Consider the following 18,592-nt stretch of genomic DNA (forward strand, 5'->3'; position numbering starts at 1 on the left):
ATTGCATCAAAGATAATTTATGATGTAGAGAGATCATTGATATGACATTGCCTCGAAATTTCAAAGATATTCTTGTTTTCAAAAGCATTTAAGATCCATTTGAAGTTAAAAATTTGAGTATTGAAAAAGATTTGTACGATATGCATGCAAACATGAACTCAAATCAAAACTAACATAGAATATAAATGGATGGTAAGATTCCACTTGAAATTGAATCAAACGGTGCTCTTTAAGAAAGTTCAATCATACGAGGAAATACATATATGTTCTTAACTTATCGAAAGGGTTGATTAAAAAGCCTTCTAATCCCAATAAAATCTTAATTATATATTTTCCGAAACCAAGATTTCAACAATTTTGTGAAATATTAAGAAAGAAAAAAAACCGACGAGATTGCTAAGATCCATAGCGGTAAAGTTCTGCCGAGAAATTACTAGAACCAAGAAGATCTAAACAGGATCTATACATGAATGATACAGCTGCAAATTTTATTATCAAGAGTTAACTGTACTATAAGTAAATATAATGAATTTTTACACAGAAAAATGAAGGGAAACTCAGAAAGGGACAGAAGAGAGGAGAGAGAGTCTAGAATGTTAATACTCCTGTAGAGGTTAACGACCAAATTTGTGTGTATATGCTTTCAGTTTCTAGCTACAGATGTCGAGCCATGTGTTAACTTGATTGACAGAACGTACGGTTGATTTCAAGAAACGAGTCTGAAGTACAAAATCACATCAGCGTTCCTCCTGCACTAGAGTCGAATTTGGTCAGGACTCTTATAAATTTGGAGTACTCGTCAGAACAGATGCAGTTAGAAGAAGGTGGCAATTCTTCTTAGTTGAAACATTTCAAACAAACATTATCATAAGACATACTTACATTACTTACAGATACCGTCAGCAGAAGACAGAAACAAAAGGGGCTGATATAAGAATGTGTATTGTTAAAAGTTGGAGCAAACTGTTTTTCAAGTTATTAATTAAATTAGTTTTTTCTTTGATTTACGTTAGTAGCTTTTGTTTAAGGCAGTGACTCCTAAATTCGAGGATAGTGGCATGATGGTTTAGTGGATTGATTAGGGAGATTTTCTAGGTTAGTGGTAAAAATTTAAGGATAATGCATTAGTGGGTAGTTTCTTCTATTTTCCTACAAAAACTTAGTATTTTCTCTCTCTTGATTCCAGCTTTTGTTGTATTCGTTTGTTGCTTTTCGTTATAGTTTTTCCTATAGTTCCACCTCGAGAAAACTAAGGAGGGGATGGAAGAAAAAACACGACGGAGGAAAACAAAAGGGATGGGTGGATTCCTAACTAAATCGTGGTACCACTGTTGTACTTGTTGTACATGGCGACACAGTGTCAACTACCATAAAGTCCATTGCAAGTTAAATCCTTTACATGTAAGAAACTGCCATCGGAAAATAAAAAGGAGCGCTACCAGTAGTTAACATTTTTTTTAAGCTAAAAAAAATGAGCATTTTCAATTTTCATGAAAGAAAAGAAAAGACGGACTACTTACCATAATAAAACCTTTGAGGAGCTCAATCATCATATGAACTCAAAGCAGCAACAACCGACCCCGTTGTTTTAAGAGTTGATGCCACATCCGGATATTCTTTCCACGATGTTGTCATCTTTAGAGATGGATACAACCAACTCTTCACAGAATCAACAAAAGAATTTGGATCGAAGTTCAACATGGCTTCCCAATCCACTTGCAGTCCTCGCGGAATGTTCCCACAGAACTCCATGTTTGCTGCAAGAAGCAATCCAAGCAAAACAACAAATCCAACAGCCGCAGAACCCCTTGATAGTGGCATAAAATTGTACCTAAAATGCAGTTGAGTTTTTAGAACCCTGCGGAATTACAATCGAACTAGTAACACAACAGTAGAAATATCATACCAGTAATAGATCATCCTTAGAATTGAATCCCTCACAGTTTCTAGAGTACTAAAATCCATAGATCCATAGTTTTCTCCGCAATAAGCATTGCATATGCTCTGAAAAATCAAGTCGTGAGAATAGTACACTTGAACAAATAATATTATATAAATATTGGCTTTCGCCATGCAGTGTTTACACTGGTCTAGCTAGATCGGAATCAGAGTTAAGAAATTGGGAGCCCGGTTTACATCACAATGCTCTGATTTGTAAAGTATTCCCTCCCAAATCACAATGTTTTACTCGAGAATTATGTGGCTAAATGTCAGTGTCAGACTAGTAAGGTGGAACCAACATGTTGGTCACCAATACATGTTCATGTACTTATCCCATTGAAGTCATTGCATGTAAGAACACAAAAATTCTGATTATCTACTAGGAAAAAGTTCAAAACAAACATATTCTCTCTTCTGATACATAAACATATGGGGTTTCCTTGAAAATAAAATATCTGTGAAAATTTGGGTCACCTCCACTAATGTCAGAAGATAACCCATTTAGTTCTACAAAATGTGGCTTGTCTATTCGTTGCTCTCAATGATATGCATAAAACCAAGGCTACAATAATTAGTTACAAAACTTAGTTGAAGGGAAAATGATTTGATGCTATAAACGATATAGAAAGCCCTCGGATATTGGTTCAGCAAGGAACAGAATACTAGTAGTGTTCCTAGGAGATTATGGGTAATAGAGAGGCTAGAACATCAGCAAGTCAGCACCAACTTGAAAGGTGGTAAACAGATAGACATGGTGCATCAATTCAATCCAATTGCCTTAAAGAAGCTTCTAGGATTTTTGGCGATTGATTTAAAGAATCTCAATCCAGAAGATATTCACTCACACGTCTCCCACAATCTAAAATTACCAAGAATTATACCCATTCTGCAATATTTTTTCCATTGTAAAAACTTCAGAATCTCTCTGCAGTTGTTCAAATTCATATCTTCAGGTAAATATCAATGGCAACAGGATCAGACAAAAGGTCAAGTAACATACTTCCCAGGCCATCGTCATCTCAGCATCAAATTCTTCCCATCTGGAAGGTGTACATGGAGTTCTAATTGCAAAATCAAATGCACGCTCTCCCCTAAAATGAAAATATTGGAGAGGGAAACGATTAGAATAAAATAACATAAATTATAAAAATTGCAAATAAAGGAATAAAGATGTGACTAATTTACGTCTTGACTAGTGTAATCCTTGTCCCTTCTAGTTGTTTCCTGAAACAATAGTGAAAAGACAGAAAATAGGTATTAGACGACATTCAAAGAGTCCAAGGCAACTATTTGCAGGAGGGAACATTTAAGGAGTTCAAGGAAATAATTTGGAGGTTTATTACCCCTCGAAAGCAGTACTGTTGCACCAGGTAGCCAACCAAAAGTCCTCACCAATCACTTTATAAAGATCAGAGCATGACTTTGCTTGCATAATCTGCAATAAATGAACATTACTAACACATGTTATCTTCTCCTTTTACCAGATAACTAACATGTTTTATCTAAAGGGGAAAAAAAATTCAAACACAGTGGAAATAAAGAAAGAAAATCCAATACATAACAATATTTTCTTCCTTTTGGAGCATTCGCCATAAAGAATTTTGTAATTGGTTATTTTTTTGCCAATTGGAAACCTTTCTCTAACCCTTCGCTTTTTGGGTATATCTAATCTCCCATCTTTTACATATGCCTTGCTAGTTCCTATCTAATACAATTCTCAGTTGCTTATCAAAGAATAAAAAATAGACAATGTGAGAATGTACTCTAAATGGTTATGAAAAAAAAAACGGGGAAACATTTTGTAATTCTTGCACGCTATCAAGGGGCTAGATAAAAGGACAGTATATTCATTTGACATTTGCTCTCATGTTGCAAAACAGGCTGAGGTTTCTAATCCACAAATATCTTATTCAAGTTCTTAATATCATTTTGATTTTTTCTGACCGACTTATAAAATATGAGAAACTCAAAAATGGTGGCAGAGTTTGATATACCAATCATTTCTAAACTGCAAATTAATATCTTGAGCCATCCATAAACACCGTTGGGATGCACGGCCATACAGGAAGATACCAAGTTATGCAAACTTCTTTAACATATTTTGCTTGGTTACACTCTAGACCTTGAAGGTTATATTTGTTACAACCCACTAACCAAGAATACTATTGTCTCTTGTCATATTTTTTTCCATGAAGAAAATGTATTCCCTTTCACTGACCCTATAGTCCACTCTAAGCCACGCCTACTCCCACCCTCTTCCTCTGACCCCATCTCCTTACATATGGAAATATTACATTTTATAAATGAAGAATACAAAAATAATTATTGGATTCTGCTAAACATTCAGGAAAGGAAACTGGAGATAGTCAGAAATCCTGTTGAACAATTTGGTAATTTTTCAAAACAAATGAGGATAAAAAACTCACATTTTGTAATTTTTCATCATCACTCAGATCCACCATCAAGTCTGACTTGTTGTACACAAAGGATTTGTGTTTAATAACCGTTTTTGCAACTTCTAATGTCCTGGCGACCAAACAATTATTAATAGAGTCCACAAATATTTGCATGAAGAACCGCTATATTCTTTTTACCTCTCAAAATTTGGAAAGTACCGAACCACCTTTGCTTGGCCAAGAATCATCGGCGTATGAGATCCAAATCCAGAATTGAACTCTTCACTAAAATAACATAACGTCCAAAATTTAGACACTGCTATAACAGTGAATTGGTGTTCCATATTCAAACGACAAGACATGAATAAAAAAAATTCTTTCAAAAATAGTAGATTGCTAGTTAAGTGTAAACAAATTACAGGGACGGCCAAATAAAACTTCATTGATTGAGGAATACCTTAGTTTGTTAATCCATACAACAGGATCACAAGGTTCAGAAATTTGTCTCCACTTGACAGCAAAAGAGAAGATATCTTGCCATGAAATAAAATTGTGACCAGATAATCTATCTTCCAGATGGCTACTTGAAGATGGTTCTGAAAAGCCACTGGTACTACAACCTGCACCACCTCTGTTCTGGCTGGCTATACTGGGCCTTTCTCTTCTCCGAGCTCTTTTACCATGCTTGGTGTTACTTTTATTGGAACATTTCCATTCTGCTTGCATTGCACGCCAAGTTCTCGAAACCTTTTGAGCAACATCAATGACAGCTAATCCTGCCATGCGATGCTGGTAAACAGAAATATCAGATTCAATAATTCTAGGGTACAAGAGATTCCTTTTTAATAATCCAGAGAAACGACGTGCAAAAACAAGAGAAGACATTGGAACTTGGAAGTAGCAAGAGTGGAGAATGCAAAATACAGAAATGAAATAGGAAAAGAGATAAAGTACAAACATAACTAGGTGAATACAATTAAATCCGAATTTATCATGCTATTTCTAAATATCAAATGAATGCAACTATTTTCTTGCAATCCGAATTTGATTTCAAAAGAAAACATTTTTCTGCATACAGTTATTCGATGGTTGAGATATCAACTCCAGCACATCCATGTATAAACAACAGGAGTTCAAAGCCAAACAATATTTCCAAGATGAGAATTAGCATCATATTTTTAACTTTTGTACCTTAAAAGTTGATTGTCATTGGTCAACCAACAAGCTTAATGCCATCTTATTTCAAAGATCAATCAATTTAAGTAACGATTGTCGCATACACATTTGGGTTACAATATGATCAGAGATAGTAGTAGCAAAAGGCACATGAAATCATATCTTTCTAATTATAGTGAGTGAAAGTGATATATGATGATAACATATAGAAATATAGCTCTTCTTATATTCGATCTTCAGAACTTCCAAAAAAACAATAAGAAAATAAATAGATAATAAAGGGGAATTATAAAAAAATAGCAAATTTGACAAAATTTTTAGAACATATAACAAAATTTTAGATTCTAGCAATAATAAACCTTGATAGACAGTGATAGAAGTCTTATCAGTTTCTATCATTTTGATAAAATCCAAAATTAGCTTGAAAATATTTTGATTTATTAAGCTATTTTTAAAAATGCCCCATAAATAAATAATAATAAAATATATATTAAGAAAAGAAAGAAAGAAAACTGTACCTTTTTGTAGTGAAATTTAGTAATCAGTATAACATAAATGTTTAGTGGAATAAGTGGGAATATCAGACATGCTGTGGGAGATTTTCATATAATTTTCAAATTTATTTTTCACACTGAATCACCTGACGCCGGTTTGACAAGAACCCAGGGCAATCATACTGGATTTTTCTCCCAGTAGTATCGGCAGCCAATAGAAGAGATATCTTCTGCTTTGTCATGCCATGTTCTTGCTTTCTAAGTCTACCTTTCTTTAAAGACTCACGTATTGGAGGTTGTCTGAAAACCTTTTCACAAACATCCTTTGGGTGCAATCGTTTACACCAATACTCCTAATATGCAAAAGTATGAGTCATATGACCGCCACATGAGTTAAGAAATTGTGTCAAAAATTGAGATCACAGCACAGATGCGTAGAATCTGAAAATCAGTTTGGCACGAGTGAAACATTTCCTATTAAGCAAACTATACTAAGTAAAAGTTACAAACTGATAGGAGATGCAACAATTTCCATCACTTCATGAATGCATCATATACTAACTACGTCATGATACAGACATATTATATAAGGAATACTAGAACACTTAAAGATAATTAAACTGCAAATTAATCGGAAGAGGTACTGCAAGAATATAAAATCTACTATTAAATATCCAATAGATGAAAAGTATTTGCTACAGTTCTGTTATTATTTATCCTAAAAATGTATCATTTCAAATGTATATTTTTGCAGGTTCCTCTTGCACTCCATAATGGAAAAATTATTTCACCATCTTTTATCTGTTTGATTTTAATTAAAAAACTGCAAGGGAAACCAGAAGCAAGCCAATAATACTATCTTTAACACAACCACTCTACAAAATCATTACTATAGTTACGACTAACAATTTAGTCTTGATCGCTTGGTTTGGTTTGCCCCTATCACACCCTCGATTTTAGAGAGTTAAGGCAGGTTCAAGGAATACCTTAACAGGATTGAGAGGTTCTTGCCAGAAAAATTGTCAACAATTTTTTTATTCTTATAAATAAAAAAATAATTAAACATCACTAATTATATATAGAAGTATATGTTTGTATAGAAATATAGTATAATAAAAAAACTTCGTGTCTGAATCAGGTAATAAATGTGTTTTTGGTCCCCATCCCAAATCAAAGTAGAAAAAACAGAATGAAATAAAATTATCGACTGTGACCTCAGTCTCAATTGAAACAACAATTTTCCTCCATGCTTAGAGAATAGAGCCTGCTAGGTAGGATGGCTGTTTGAGGTCATTAGCAGGGTAAACAAGTGTGATTCAGATCAACAAGAACTGGGCTTTGACTAGTGGGTTTTGGAAAATTTAGAAAGCAAAAGCATGAGAGCAAAATAGCTTCTCCAGTTCCTCAAGTTTATAGATTTTAACGGAAAAGTGGTCAGATATAATTGCAGTAGTTGTTTGTATTGCAATAACTACTCTTTTTTTATAATTATTTTTTCAAAGGAAACAACATTTTATGAAACAAGAAATTCCAAGGGTATCTTAATTTTACAATAGCCAGAAAATCTTATAAATTAACTGAGTACAAAGTCCAAAACTCGTGAACTTGAACTAAAAGCTTTACTTGGCAGCGACTATTACACCAGCACCAAATAAAAACTCACAAGAATTAAAAATAAGAGTAAAAAGTAAAAATAAAATAATAACTAATGAACCAAATACTTGTTGGGGCCACCACCAATTGTACTTTAGTGGGATGATAATTAATAGTCCCAGAACATATTTTCTAGTGAAAAGGAAAAGAATTAACTAGAAAATTAACAGGTTTAACGGTAGTGATCGTATTTCAACCCTTTTCTAATGTTTAAGAATATAATAGATCAAATTAAAAGTTTAAGGATGGCTGCACAGTAAGTTCAGCGTGGATTTTGCAAATAACTGTAAATACTAATTTCCATTACATGCTTATAAAAAAAAAAAATAGTATTAGGTTACTTTAAATCATAGCTATCCATCAGCATTTACAAAAGTGAGTAAGATGGCATAATGCAGGGAAACGTGCAAGCCGATGAAAACTTAATTAAAGCTTCAATGACTGAAGTTGATAAGGAGGAGATGCTTAAAGGCATGACAAGAAGGTAATAAAATGATTCAGTACAACAAAAAAGAAAAAAAAAGACAAATATAATTAAGGAAGTGCACCTTGAAGAGTGGATCAATATCCCCATCAATATCAAACCCACAAAACTCACTGTTGCTTTTAGATGCCGTGTACAAAGCAATTTCCTTCTGCAATTCGTGAAAACAAAGAAATATTATACACTTCAAATTATTAAAATTGTCAAAAGTGCTTCGGAAAATTTCAATTTTATTTTAAAAGCATTTCTTCCTAAGTTATTCTAAACACACTTAAAGTGAACAGACCAATTTTATTTTAAAAGCATTTGGCCCTTGGGTACTTGGTTTGTTGTTAGAGTGGCTGCTCTCAATATATTTTGATGCCTTAATTGTAAACAGGGAGTTTTTCCTTCAACAAAGAATTTTCCAGCTAGCTTATTGCAATACTCTGGCTGACCATACTTCGTGAAGCTAGAGATGAGGGTTCTGAGGAAATGACAGAATCAATGCCCGTCTCAACCTTGTTCTACCCATATCCTAAGTGAGGATAAAGGCAACCGAACTTGTCAAACCAATAACTCAACCTTTTTCCTATTCAGTAGGTAGAAAACAAGAAACCACCTCCTAAATACAACGTGATCACACAAATTCTGGGCAGAATTGTCATCCCTAGATTGATCTATAAACCAACCTGATAGAATGCTAGGCATTGAAGCACAAACTTCTCCATGGAATCTAGATCCAATTCCAAGGTAGCATCATAGTCCTTAACCTGCCATAAATAGGACACCAAGTAAGACAAAATTGCAAGATCCTTTGAAAATGAAAATGAAATAAAGCAATTGATTATTGTACCGCTAATCCATATTCTCCGATAGCGTGGTAGCAGGAAGCTCGCAGATACAAACACTCGATGTTAGCATTCTCAATTTTCAACCCAATAGATAAATCCTTGATAGCCTTTCTGCAAGTGCCGACTAGGTAATAAATTAGAAAAGATGAAAGTAACAAGATGACTAGACAATCTTACAACATGTCACATTTTTTTTCAGTACCCAGAAAATTCAGGCAATCACATAAGTTGTTAAAAAATGAAAGCTGAGATCAACAGGTTAAGAGAGACAATGTTCATATTTTATGCTTCAGCAAAAATTTTGGCAAATAGGTAAACCGTCCATTCCGCTAGGTTCGTTTTAAATTTTCCAGTCTACATTCTTTGCTGGTTATATTTCATTATTGGGATTAAAGCTACTTAACACTCAAGAAGCGGTAGACTGTTATATTGCATCATACAAACAATTAGCGAACGCTAAAATTTTGAAATGCAGTATCAAGAACTCATGCACTCAAATATATTAGGTCTAAATTGCATATTATTGAAAACCATCTGATATGAGCAACGTATAATTTCATAAAGCTTTAAACCTAAGCATAGAAGGAATTGTATTCCAAATTGAAAGTCTAATCAGAAATGACCTCAAATTCAAAAATTGCAATCCCTTGTGTTTTTGGGGTTTGAATCTCGCTAGGAGCAAATCTACATATTTCCGTTGGCTTGAAGGTATGGAGTAGCTAGTAGTGGTGGAAGCCTTATTTTAATCTCTACTTGGTTATATTTTGATTATTTCTATCTTTGTTTTTTTTTTTTTTTCCCTCTCTTTTCACTCCCTTTGAGAGTTTGTGTAACGTCCAAGTTCACAAGGAGTACGTGAATGAACAACAATCACCTTCCAACGAGAGAGATCCTAAGGATATGAAAGTATGGTTATGAAAAGCTTAAAAAGTTACATCCTAACCACAAGGTGCGCCTTTCTTTTTGGTGGCGTAATTACAGGAACTCCAAAGTTAAGTGTGCTTAACTTGGAGCAATCCTATGCTGGATATCTTCCTAAAAAGTTTCCTAAAATGAATGTGAATAAGGACAAAGCATGCTGAAATGACCCATAATGGTTTGTGGAGATAGTTTCCACTCTTGGACAGTTTAAGAAAAGATGATAGTGTTGTTGCTATGTCGTAGAGGAGAATGTCAAGATCACGAATCCTAATCCAAATCCAAATCCTAGGCCTAGGACGTTATAGTTTGTTTCCTCGAACATTTATTCCTTTTAATTATTTCTTGTTCAAAGAAACAAAACAACCCCTTATATACAACTTTTATCGCAACTTTACAAACTCCCATTCAAGTAATATCTGCCACAAATTGTAAGTTCCTTTTTAGAAAGTTGTCCCTTATCTTCCCTTCAATTTTTACTCTTAATTTCTTTTCTCAAGAGAAGTCTTTAAGCAAAGAATCAACGCTCTTTGGAGGAATATCATCAAGGACGGGACTTGTCATCTTGGAAAAAAAAAATCATCCAACAATGGCAACCAGCATAAACATCAAAACTTTATTTACAACAACAACTCTCAGTAATGTTGGTAATGGCTCCCCCATGACTTTTTGGTCTGATTTATGATTTGGTTTTGCCCCCTCGAGCATTGCTTCCCTCATCTCTTTGCCAATGCCAAGTCCAACATATTATATTAATGAATGGCAGTTTTACACACCTTGTAGCATCAACAAATAGACCCTCCAGGTATAGGGAGAGGGGTTTTAGGTACCTAAGTTCCTGAACACAGAAAATAAAACAAAGACACCAAACAAAACAAACGAACACCACCAGAACAGGGTGTAGCCTCCAGTGTGACAGTATTATTGATGTAAATAGCTGCTAGCTGATATTATTAGTTAGTTGCTGTATTTAGCCTACTGATATTTTAATGTTTCTGTTTCTGTTTCTGTATTTAAGTCATTTACTGCTGGAAAATTAGTATTGACTGTTGACTTTGGGTATTAACATAAATACCCATACTTCTCATTTTAAAGAAAATCAATAATAAAAAATAGATGGAAGATTTTTTCTCCAACCCAGTCCCAAGAACACAGACACACACCAATTATTTATCAACAGATATCCCTAGAGTTTGAGGATATTACAAGCCAGAGTTCATCAGATAACACCAAGAACAGGAAAGACAATGCAAGAATAAAAAGAGCTGCTCGGCTATTCGAGAGAGTCGCCTTGATGATATTCCTCCAAAGATGCCTTCTTTTTTTAAAAACAGACAAACCTCTTAAATTATTATTAATAAAAGAGCCTTCAGCTCAAAGTACAAGAGAAAAGAGAAAATTCAGTCTACAGCTCAACAAAAGCTAAAAAACAAATTCCAAATAGAAGAGATCAAGCTAAAAAAAACCATATCCGAAGAAATCTAAATACAAAGCATAATCCAAAGTCCTCTCATAAAGAACTAATTTGAAACTAAAAACTTCCAAGAAGATGCAACCGGCTGCCTCGAAACTGCCTAGCCAAATTAATCCAAAAATCCAGAGGAAGCTCGAAAAAGTCTTCCACTATTTCAACATCGGCGTGAAGGATTTACTTGCCACTCATATGAAGGGAAATCCAAGAAAGACTGGAGTTGGTATAACATTGAGGGGAAATACAAAAGAATCAAATTAGAATAATTCCACAAACAGCAACTATTGATTTTAAATGATCTGGTATTTTGCAAGATCGGGGACAAGAACGAGTAGCAGAAGGCAAATATGTGGATCTCCGCTTTTCCTCACATTGAAATAGGGCATTGAGATCTATTTGTACAGGCTCAAAATGTTTCTGACTTTCAAGCTCAGTTGACCTATCCAAAAGCTCCAATTCCTCACTACTAACATTGAATGGGGAGTCAAAAGGCTCACCCTTCTTGTTGGATTGATTGAGAGGGATTTTGCTTGGAGAGTCCTTCTCAATAGTTGGAGATTTTCTATTAGTACATACATATATGTGTGCATTACATATATGCTTTTCTCAATCCTCGACTTTTGGAACCCTTTCTTGCAACTTTTTTCTTTGCTTTGGCCCATGTTTTTGGTTGACCTTTTTGTACTCTTTGATTATTCTTGATGAAAGTGGTTTTCTCATTAAAGAAATAATAATAATAAAATAAAAGGAAAGGAAAAAACAACAATTCAACATGAACTTCAAAAAAGATTGATGAGGCAAGGCATATACCTGTGTTCTCCCATCCCATGATACAATAGCCCACGCAAATGATATGCTTTTCCAAACCTATCAATCAAACATTATGACTTTTTAGATGGTTCCCCTTTAGCAATCAATACTATGAAAAGGTTATTAATGAAAATAAACAAGCTATATATTGAAGAAAAGTTATAAGCGTGGTTAGAAAGGAACGAGGAGCAAAACTAACGTGCTGTCAATCTGTAGAACTTGATGAAGACATTCCAAAGCCTTTGTTGAATTTGCCAAATCTTGATAGAACTGTATAATTAAGTATTATAATTGGTTGAAGGCAAATTTAATTATATATCACCAACACTACCCCTCACTTGTGGGCTTGAAATATTTGAAAGGCCCAACAAGTGGAAATAAATTTTACCTCACTTGTGGGCTGAAATATTTGAAAAGCCCAACAAGTGGAAATTAATTTTAATTGGGGAGGAAACAACAATGCTCTGAACCACCTGCTCTGATACCATATTAAACTGCCAATTCACCCAAAAGCTTAAGCTGGAGGTTGAAGGCAAATTTAATTATATATCACCAACAATAATTAACAACACTTTAAACCTTAGAAAAAGCAGGGCAGGGGGAAGCAAAAAATAAAAACTAGTCCAACTTGCAATCCAAAAAGGAACTGTTTGCTCTTACAATTTCTAACAGAATCCGAACATCACACATTGATCATAGTGCTTGTATCATGAATAAAACAAAATTAGATTATAATTTGCTCAGGAGACTAGTACATGTGTCCCTGAAGTAGCTAGCCTGCATGGTTTTCTCTTTATAATTTTTATCCAAGAGGAATTACAGTAATATTAACCCTTAGCAGCAATAGAAGGAATATAATTTAGGCTAGGAAGGCCTCCCAAACTCAGAGATCACAAGAAAACAGCTTTAGTATTCACTATTCACATGCTACCCACTTAAGAAGGCTTCAACGATAAACAAAAAGAATAGGCATTACAACTGGAGAACCATGTGAACAATTTTGAACTTTCTTGGTTTCATATGGGGGCTTATTGATAGCTAGCTTATGAGTGTATATTGCCGCAAAGGTAATGAACTTCATGGAATTCACATTATTAAAGGAATTCGTGTCTGTAAAGAAAGCCCAGCTAAACTATCACTAAGTAAAAAATAAAATTTAAAAATGATCTTTTATTATTAAAATAAATAAATAAATTTCCCGAACTGACAGGTCATGAATTGGTAGATAAGTATTGAAAATTTCCATCAATCGACCTAAAACATGTAGAAGGTTCTAACTTCAAAGATTACTACTACTGGTAAAAGAGAAACTCACAAGCTTGATTGTGAAGGAAGATAATTCAAAATTAATCACGGTAACCTTGCTTAGCTAATTAACTGAATGTCTGGTATACCATTTTAACATTATGTAAGCATGATCAAATCTATCCACCAATGTAAAACAGGAAAGTTGATCATCAGTACGTACCTGAGTTAGATGGCCCCATGCCTCAAGAAAATTTCTATCTAATTGAATCGATTTCAAATGTGCCTCCTCAGCCCTTTTGTAATCACCAATTGAAGACAATGACAAGCCCTGGAAACCATATTTACTGCTTATAGTCCAGACTATAAGGATTTCTCCCAGAAGAAGGTTAATAATTATATGCTAGACTCCAATATGATCAGGCAAGTATGAGACTCACCAAGTATGTGTATGCAGATGTATTGCACCCATCAAGTTTCAGGCATTCAGACAAGTCCTCCACGGCAGCATAGAAGTCCTTGAATTTAAAATTAACAATTCCTACATTCAAGTGATAAAAACTCTGAAGAACAGGGAATAAACTTTTTGGCTACCAACTAAAAAGGCAAAATGATGTAATAAGAGCAAGTATTAGATAGATTACCCCTTTCATGTAAAATATCTGCAGAATTTGGCTCAAGCTCTAAGGCCTTAGTTAAATCTTCAATTGCCTAAATCAAGAAGGAATTAATTACAAATGTATTTGTGTCAAGAATATAGCAACACAGAAGATGTAAGCAATTGAAGAAGATAATTCTTGGAAACACAATCTAACAGAACCTAAGTTCCTAAATCCTAATGCTCAATCGTACTTTGTAATAAATACAGAGGAAAGGAATTGATTTTCCTTGAACTTAGCAAGTGCATCAATTTCCACTCTGAACTTTCAATTTCATCCTATTAAACCCTAAGTTGGGACAAGTGTAGCAATTTTTACCTTCAGTTCATCTTCCACTGTATTCATTGACTAATTTTTACAAAAAGTACAGAATAGTTTTTACACTAGCTAATTTCAATAACAATCAACCCGGGCACAAAAATAGGTCTAATCAATGAACCAGATTGACCATTGAATCAATCTTCCAAAACCCACAATGAAAAATTTCAACAAAAGTTCGGCTGTAGATCATATAACTAAGTCCCAACTTGAGTATCGTTTTTCAATCCCAATTAACTTCCTACTAGTCATACACTTCCATAATTTTTAAACAGAAGTAAATTAAAAGTTAAAAATTGCAATACTTGTTTAAGTTTACAGTAGAAATTGCAATACTTATCTAAGTTCAGGTTCAATACAAGCCAATTGAAGGTTGCGAAATATCAATGCACTTGGCAAGTTTTAGGTTAATTTTCTTCACCAGAAAGTATATCATACGTGCCTAGAACATGCATTAACTACAATATGATGTTGCTTCAATTAAAAGGTTGATTTTTAAAATATTGAAATAAAACAACCGAAGATTAGCAAGAGTATATGGCCATGAATTTTCCACATAAAAATAACAGGACAGTTATGGATGAACAAGGAACACAATTCATTTGATGAAGCATCCTCTTGGTATTAATAGCGTAGTTGTGGCTACATGTTGGATCACTTTTTAAAGTTTCTGAACTAATAGAGATCTTAGAGGGCAAAATTCATAGAAAGACTTTTTTTATAAGACAGAGCTTCACTGAGAGAAATGAAAGCATGTACAAGAACATACCAAAAGAATTAGCTAAAAAATGAACAAACTACATGGAGGGCCCCCAATCCAAAAGGAAATAAAACCTAAATGACAGTTACAAAAGATCCCTAGTCATATAATCCCAAACTGAGGCCTTCAGTCAACTGAAAGTTTGTGTCTCTATGATATTCAAGGAGGGAAAGGGGGTTTATGAGGATCGAAATACTGTTACCAAGAACTATATGCTTTTATCCAAATGGTAGTGGCGTTTTCTCTTAGAACCATGTGCATACTTGCAGGTGGTATCACATTATTGTTAGCCTATATAGGCTCCAAACAAATGGAATTGAATCCAATTGTGGTTTTCAATGGGCCTTTGGAAATTCATGGAAGGCTATGACCCAATGTGTTTCTTTCAAACTTCTCAAATTCATAAATTACCTAGATGAAGTGGCTCCTAATAATAACGAAACTTTCACAAATAATATCAAAAATCCAGAACTATATAGATATATAATTTCCTAAATTATCATCCTAGTTCCTGCCATGGCAAGCCAAATGATAAGAATCAAACAAGCTACTAGCTTCAGCGAAAAGATTGCATTAACCTTGAAATCATGGTCATGAGATCATTCTTAAATAATCAAAGAAAAGGATTGTTGACCAAGATTTATAAATTCAAACAGTTTATGCTGAACTTACCTCAGCAGATGCCCCTAATGCAGCCCGAGCCTGCCCTCTTCGTTTCCATGCCTCACCAGCAAATGGGTTTGATTCTAATGCCTAATATTTGATTAGATTGACAGAACTTTAATCGAAAAATCATATTTCCCTTCCACATCTTATCATTCACATACCTTTGTAAAATCACTAATAGCAGCATATAGTTCTCTTTGAAATGCATAAGCTGTTCCTCTTCCAATTAATGCCTCAGGATAACTAGGATCTTCCTTCAATATCTGTGGAAAACGAAAATGGTCCTTAACCTTCTCAAGATGTTTAGGCTTATTCTCCTAGCCATTTGTCATAAATATATTCACATACTACGAATGGAAAAAGTAGAAGAGAGAACCGCTTGCTAAGAACCAGAAATTACCTGGTCAAAGATAGAAATAGCATTTGCATATTTCCCTTCATTGACCTGCCAAAGATTAGGATGTGAGTCTTCAGAATATTTATCTTTAAGTTCTAGAACACATTATATAAACTAGAAATATAGTGTAGACACCTCAGCTATGCCTCTTGATAGTCGGAAGTCTACACTTATTGACTTGGTCTTTGAAACTTTAGCAACAGAGAATTTCTTGGTTCTCCTGGCTTCATCACTTACATTACCTCGGGCCTCTGACATTTTACTTGACTTACTTACAATGTCAGTGGAATCACTTGATTTGCTATGAAAAGCAGTTAATGTAGATTTATTACAAAACTCAGGCATATCACTTCTTAAATCATGCAATTTGGAAGCATCACTTAATGTATCGTCATTGTCAGCACACCCATTGCTTTCGCACTTAATGTCTCTGTTTGGACCAACTTCTTCACATCCGCCTTCACATACTACAAGATTGTCACTTGAAATGCTGCAAACTTCAGATGAATCACTTGGCTTCATGCAGAAATCAGGGTGTTCCATGAGTTTACCTACATTATTGTTTGTTTCCCTACAGTTTTTGCTTACGGATGTAACTCCTGATTCAAGACCAACGGTTGAAAATCCAGATTCCACCTCTCCATTTTCCACATTGTTTTTGTCTTGTTTTTCTCTTGTCATAAGCTCTTCCAGTTCTAGCAATTGCTTCAGGTCTGTAGATTGGCACAAGGCATACTGGTAACCTCTCTCCCAAACAGAAAGAGCGTCTCCTCTCTTTCCCAAGGCAAAGTATGCATGACCTAAACAACAAGAATTCCAGACTGATCTCAACAAATTTGTCCACAAATCTCAAAATATTTATATTTCGACAAGAAACAAAAACACAAGTTAGAAAACAAAAAATCACAATTAACCCCAGAATAAATTACTCAAAAACGACGGCTGGTTTTGAAGATAAAACTCAAAATAACAATTTCAAAAAATACTTAAAAAATGCCCTCCATCTGGTATCGTTGGTGAGCTGCAAATATATGTTACGTAGGCAATTCTGCTACATGGACGTTCTTATTGTTCGATAACATGTTCATTTCAAACCAACAGCACATGGTCCATCAGATAATTATAGTTTCGCTGAACGTTGGGAACCCATACCTGTGAAACGAACAAACATAATGAATCCCACCCCCCAATACCCCCGGTCCAACGTTCATATACCATTTTTTTGTCACCGGATGCTGCAGTGCCCAATTCGGAAGTTCATGCCTCATTTAGTTGTTAATTTCTTCGAATTCACCTATTGCTCTCATTCACCCGTTGTGAGTATTAAACAAAAGAAATGAAAAACTAAAATCCAAAGCCCTCAAATCGACATGCCAGTGAGTTCCGAAAGTGTAAAAATTAAAGGCTACGGCCACAACTTTTTATCCCATCAATAATTGAATTATCAGAATCAGCTCAAAACTACAAGAGAAGCGAGCTAATTGAAAAGACACCTTTGAGCACATAAGCTTGAAGAATCGAAGGATCCAGTTGAAGCGCCCTATCACAATCCTTAATTACATGCTTGTGAAGCTCCAATTGGCTGTAACAAAATGCTCTATTGCTGCAAACCCGTTATTCCGATAGTTAGACTTGAATCAACTCGCCTGTCCTTTCAAAAAGATTGACGAAAATCGAAAAAGATAACGAGTCAAAGAGAAGTGAGCAAGAATGGATAAAATACCATATGTCCTGAACGGTACAGGACTTTGCTATGAGCGAGTCGAGGACTCTAATAGCTTTGGACCAGTCCTTAGAGCGACAAAAATTGGCGAGCTCGACTCTCTCGGAGATGGCCGGAGCCATGAATTCAGCTGGACGGAAAAAGATACTTCCAAGAGATCAGCCGATGGCGAATTCTTTTCTTGTGTGTGCAGTTCGTCTATGTCGACCAATCCCTGCTTGGCTCGTCAAAGAGAAGTGTGGAATGAGATGATCGCAGCGCCTCTAGTCGACCCGTATCGAGCTTGAAACGGGAAATGGGAGACGGTAAGAAACTGAGACTCTCGGAAACGGCGTTGATAATATATCGATTCAAGAACGGTGTGTAGCTGTGCACTCGCCGCTAATAAGCGTGCGTTTCACACGTGTTGTGAGATGCACTGCGTGATGTTATTGGTTGAGTGCGGTAACGTTTACTTGAAATCAACAGCTCCCTCAAAACTTAGCTTTGTGGGTTCAATAACTTCAAACTAATTAGCTCTTTTTTTCATGAAATGTACAAAAATGTACTCTTTTTAAGGAAAAAATGTACCCTTTTTCTAATTTTTTTAAAATTTAAATACAATTATTGAAATAAATTTAGAGTGGTTGAATTGATCTAAAAAATATT

General features: G+C 34.8%; 1 protein-coding gene across 2 annotated transcripts; it reads right to left on the reverse strand.

The window, feature by feature from the left end:
* Positions 1-463: 463 nt before the first annotated feature.
* On the reverse strand, positions 464-18,291 carry LOC103484823 (suppressor of RPS4-RLD 1). Of its 2 annotated transcripts, none has more exons than XM_008442121.3 (24): positions 17,945-18,291; positions 17,715-17,824; positions 16,357-17,021; positions 16,225-16,269; positions 15,986-16,087; positions 15,831-15,911; positions 14,066-14,132; positions 13,862-13,962; positions 13,645-13,752; positions 12,376-12,446; positions 12,177-12,233; positions 8,980-9,088; positions 8,816-8,896; positions 8,209-8,295; positions 6,154-6,360; positions 4,795-5,126; positions 4,536-4,622; positions 4,368-4,467; positions 3,285-3,376; positions 3,127-3,165; positions 2,942-3,032; positions 1,907-2,004; positions 1,521-1,831; positions 464-749 (listed from the first exon to the last, which is right to left on the reverse strand). In XM_008442121.3, exons 1-23 carry the CDS (start codon positions 18,064-18,066, stop codon positions 1,543-1,545), a joined length of 3,141 nt encoding a protein of 1,046 aa, XP_008440343.1. In that variant the 5' UTR covers positions 18,067-18,291; the 3' UTR covers positions 464-749; positions 1,521-1,542. The 2 variants fall into 2 exon arrangements, with proteins under 2 accessions (XP_008440343.1, XP_050944731.1); XM_051088774.1 differs by having other exon boundaries at positions 464-754.
* Between the last annotated feature and the right edge of the window lie 301 nt (positions 18,292-18,592).

The sequence above is a fragment of the Cucumis melo genome, chromosome 8, assembly GCF_025177605.1.
Source record: "Cucumis melo cultivar AY chromosome 8, USDA_Cmelo_AY_1.0, whole genome shotgun sequence".
Taxonomy (NCBI): Eukaryota; Viridiplantae; Streptophyta; class Magnoliopsida; order Cucurbitales; family Cucurbitaceae; genus Cucumis; species Cucumis melo.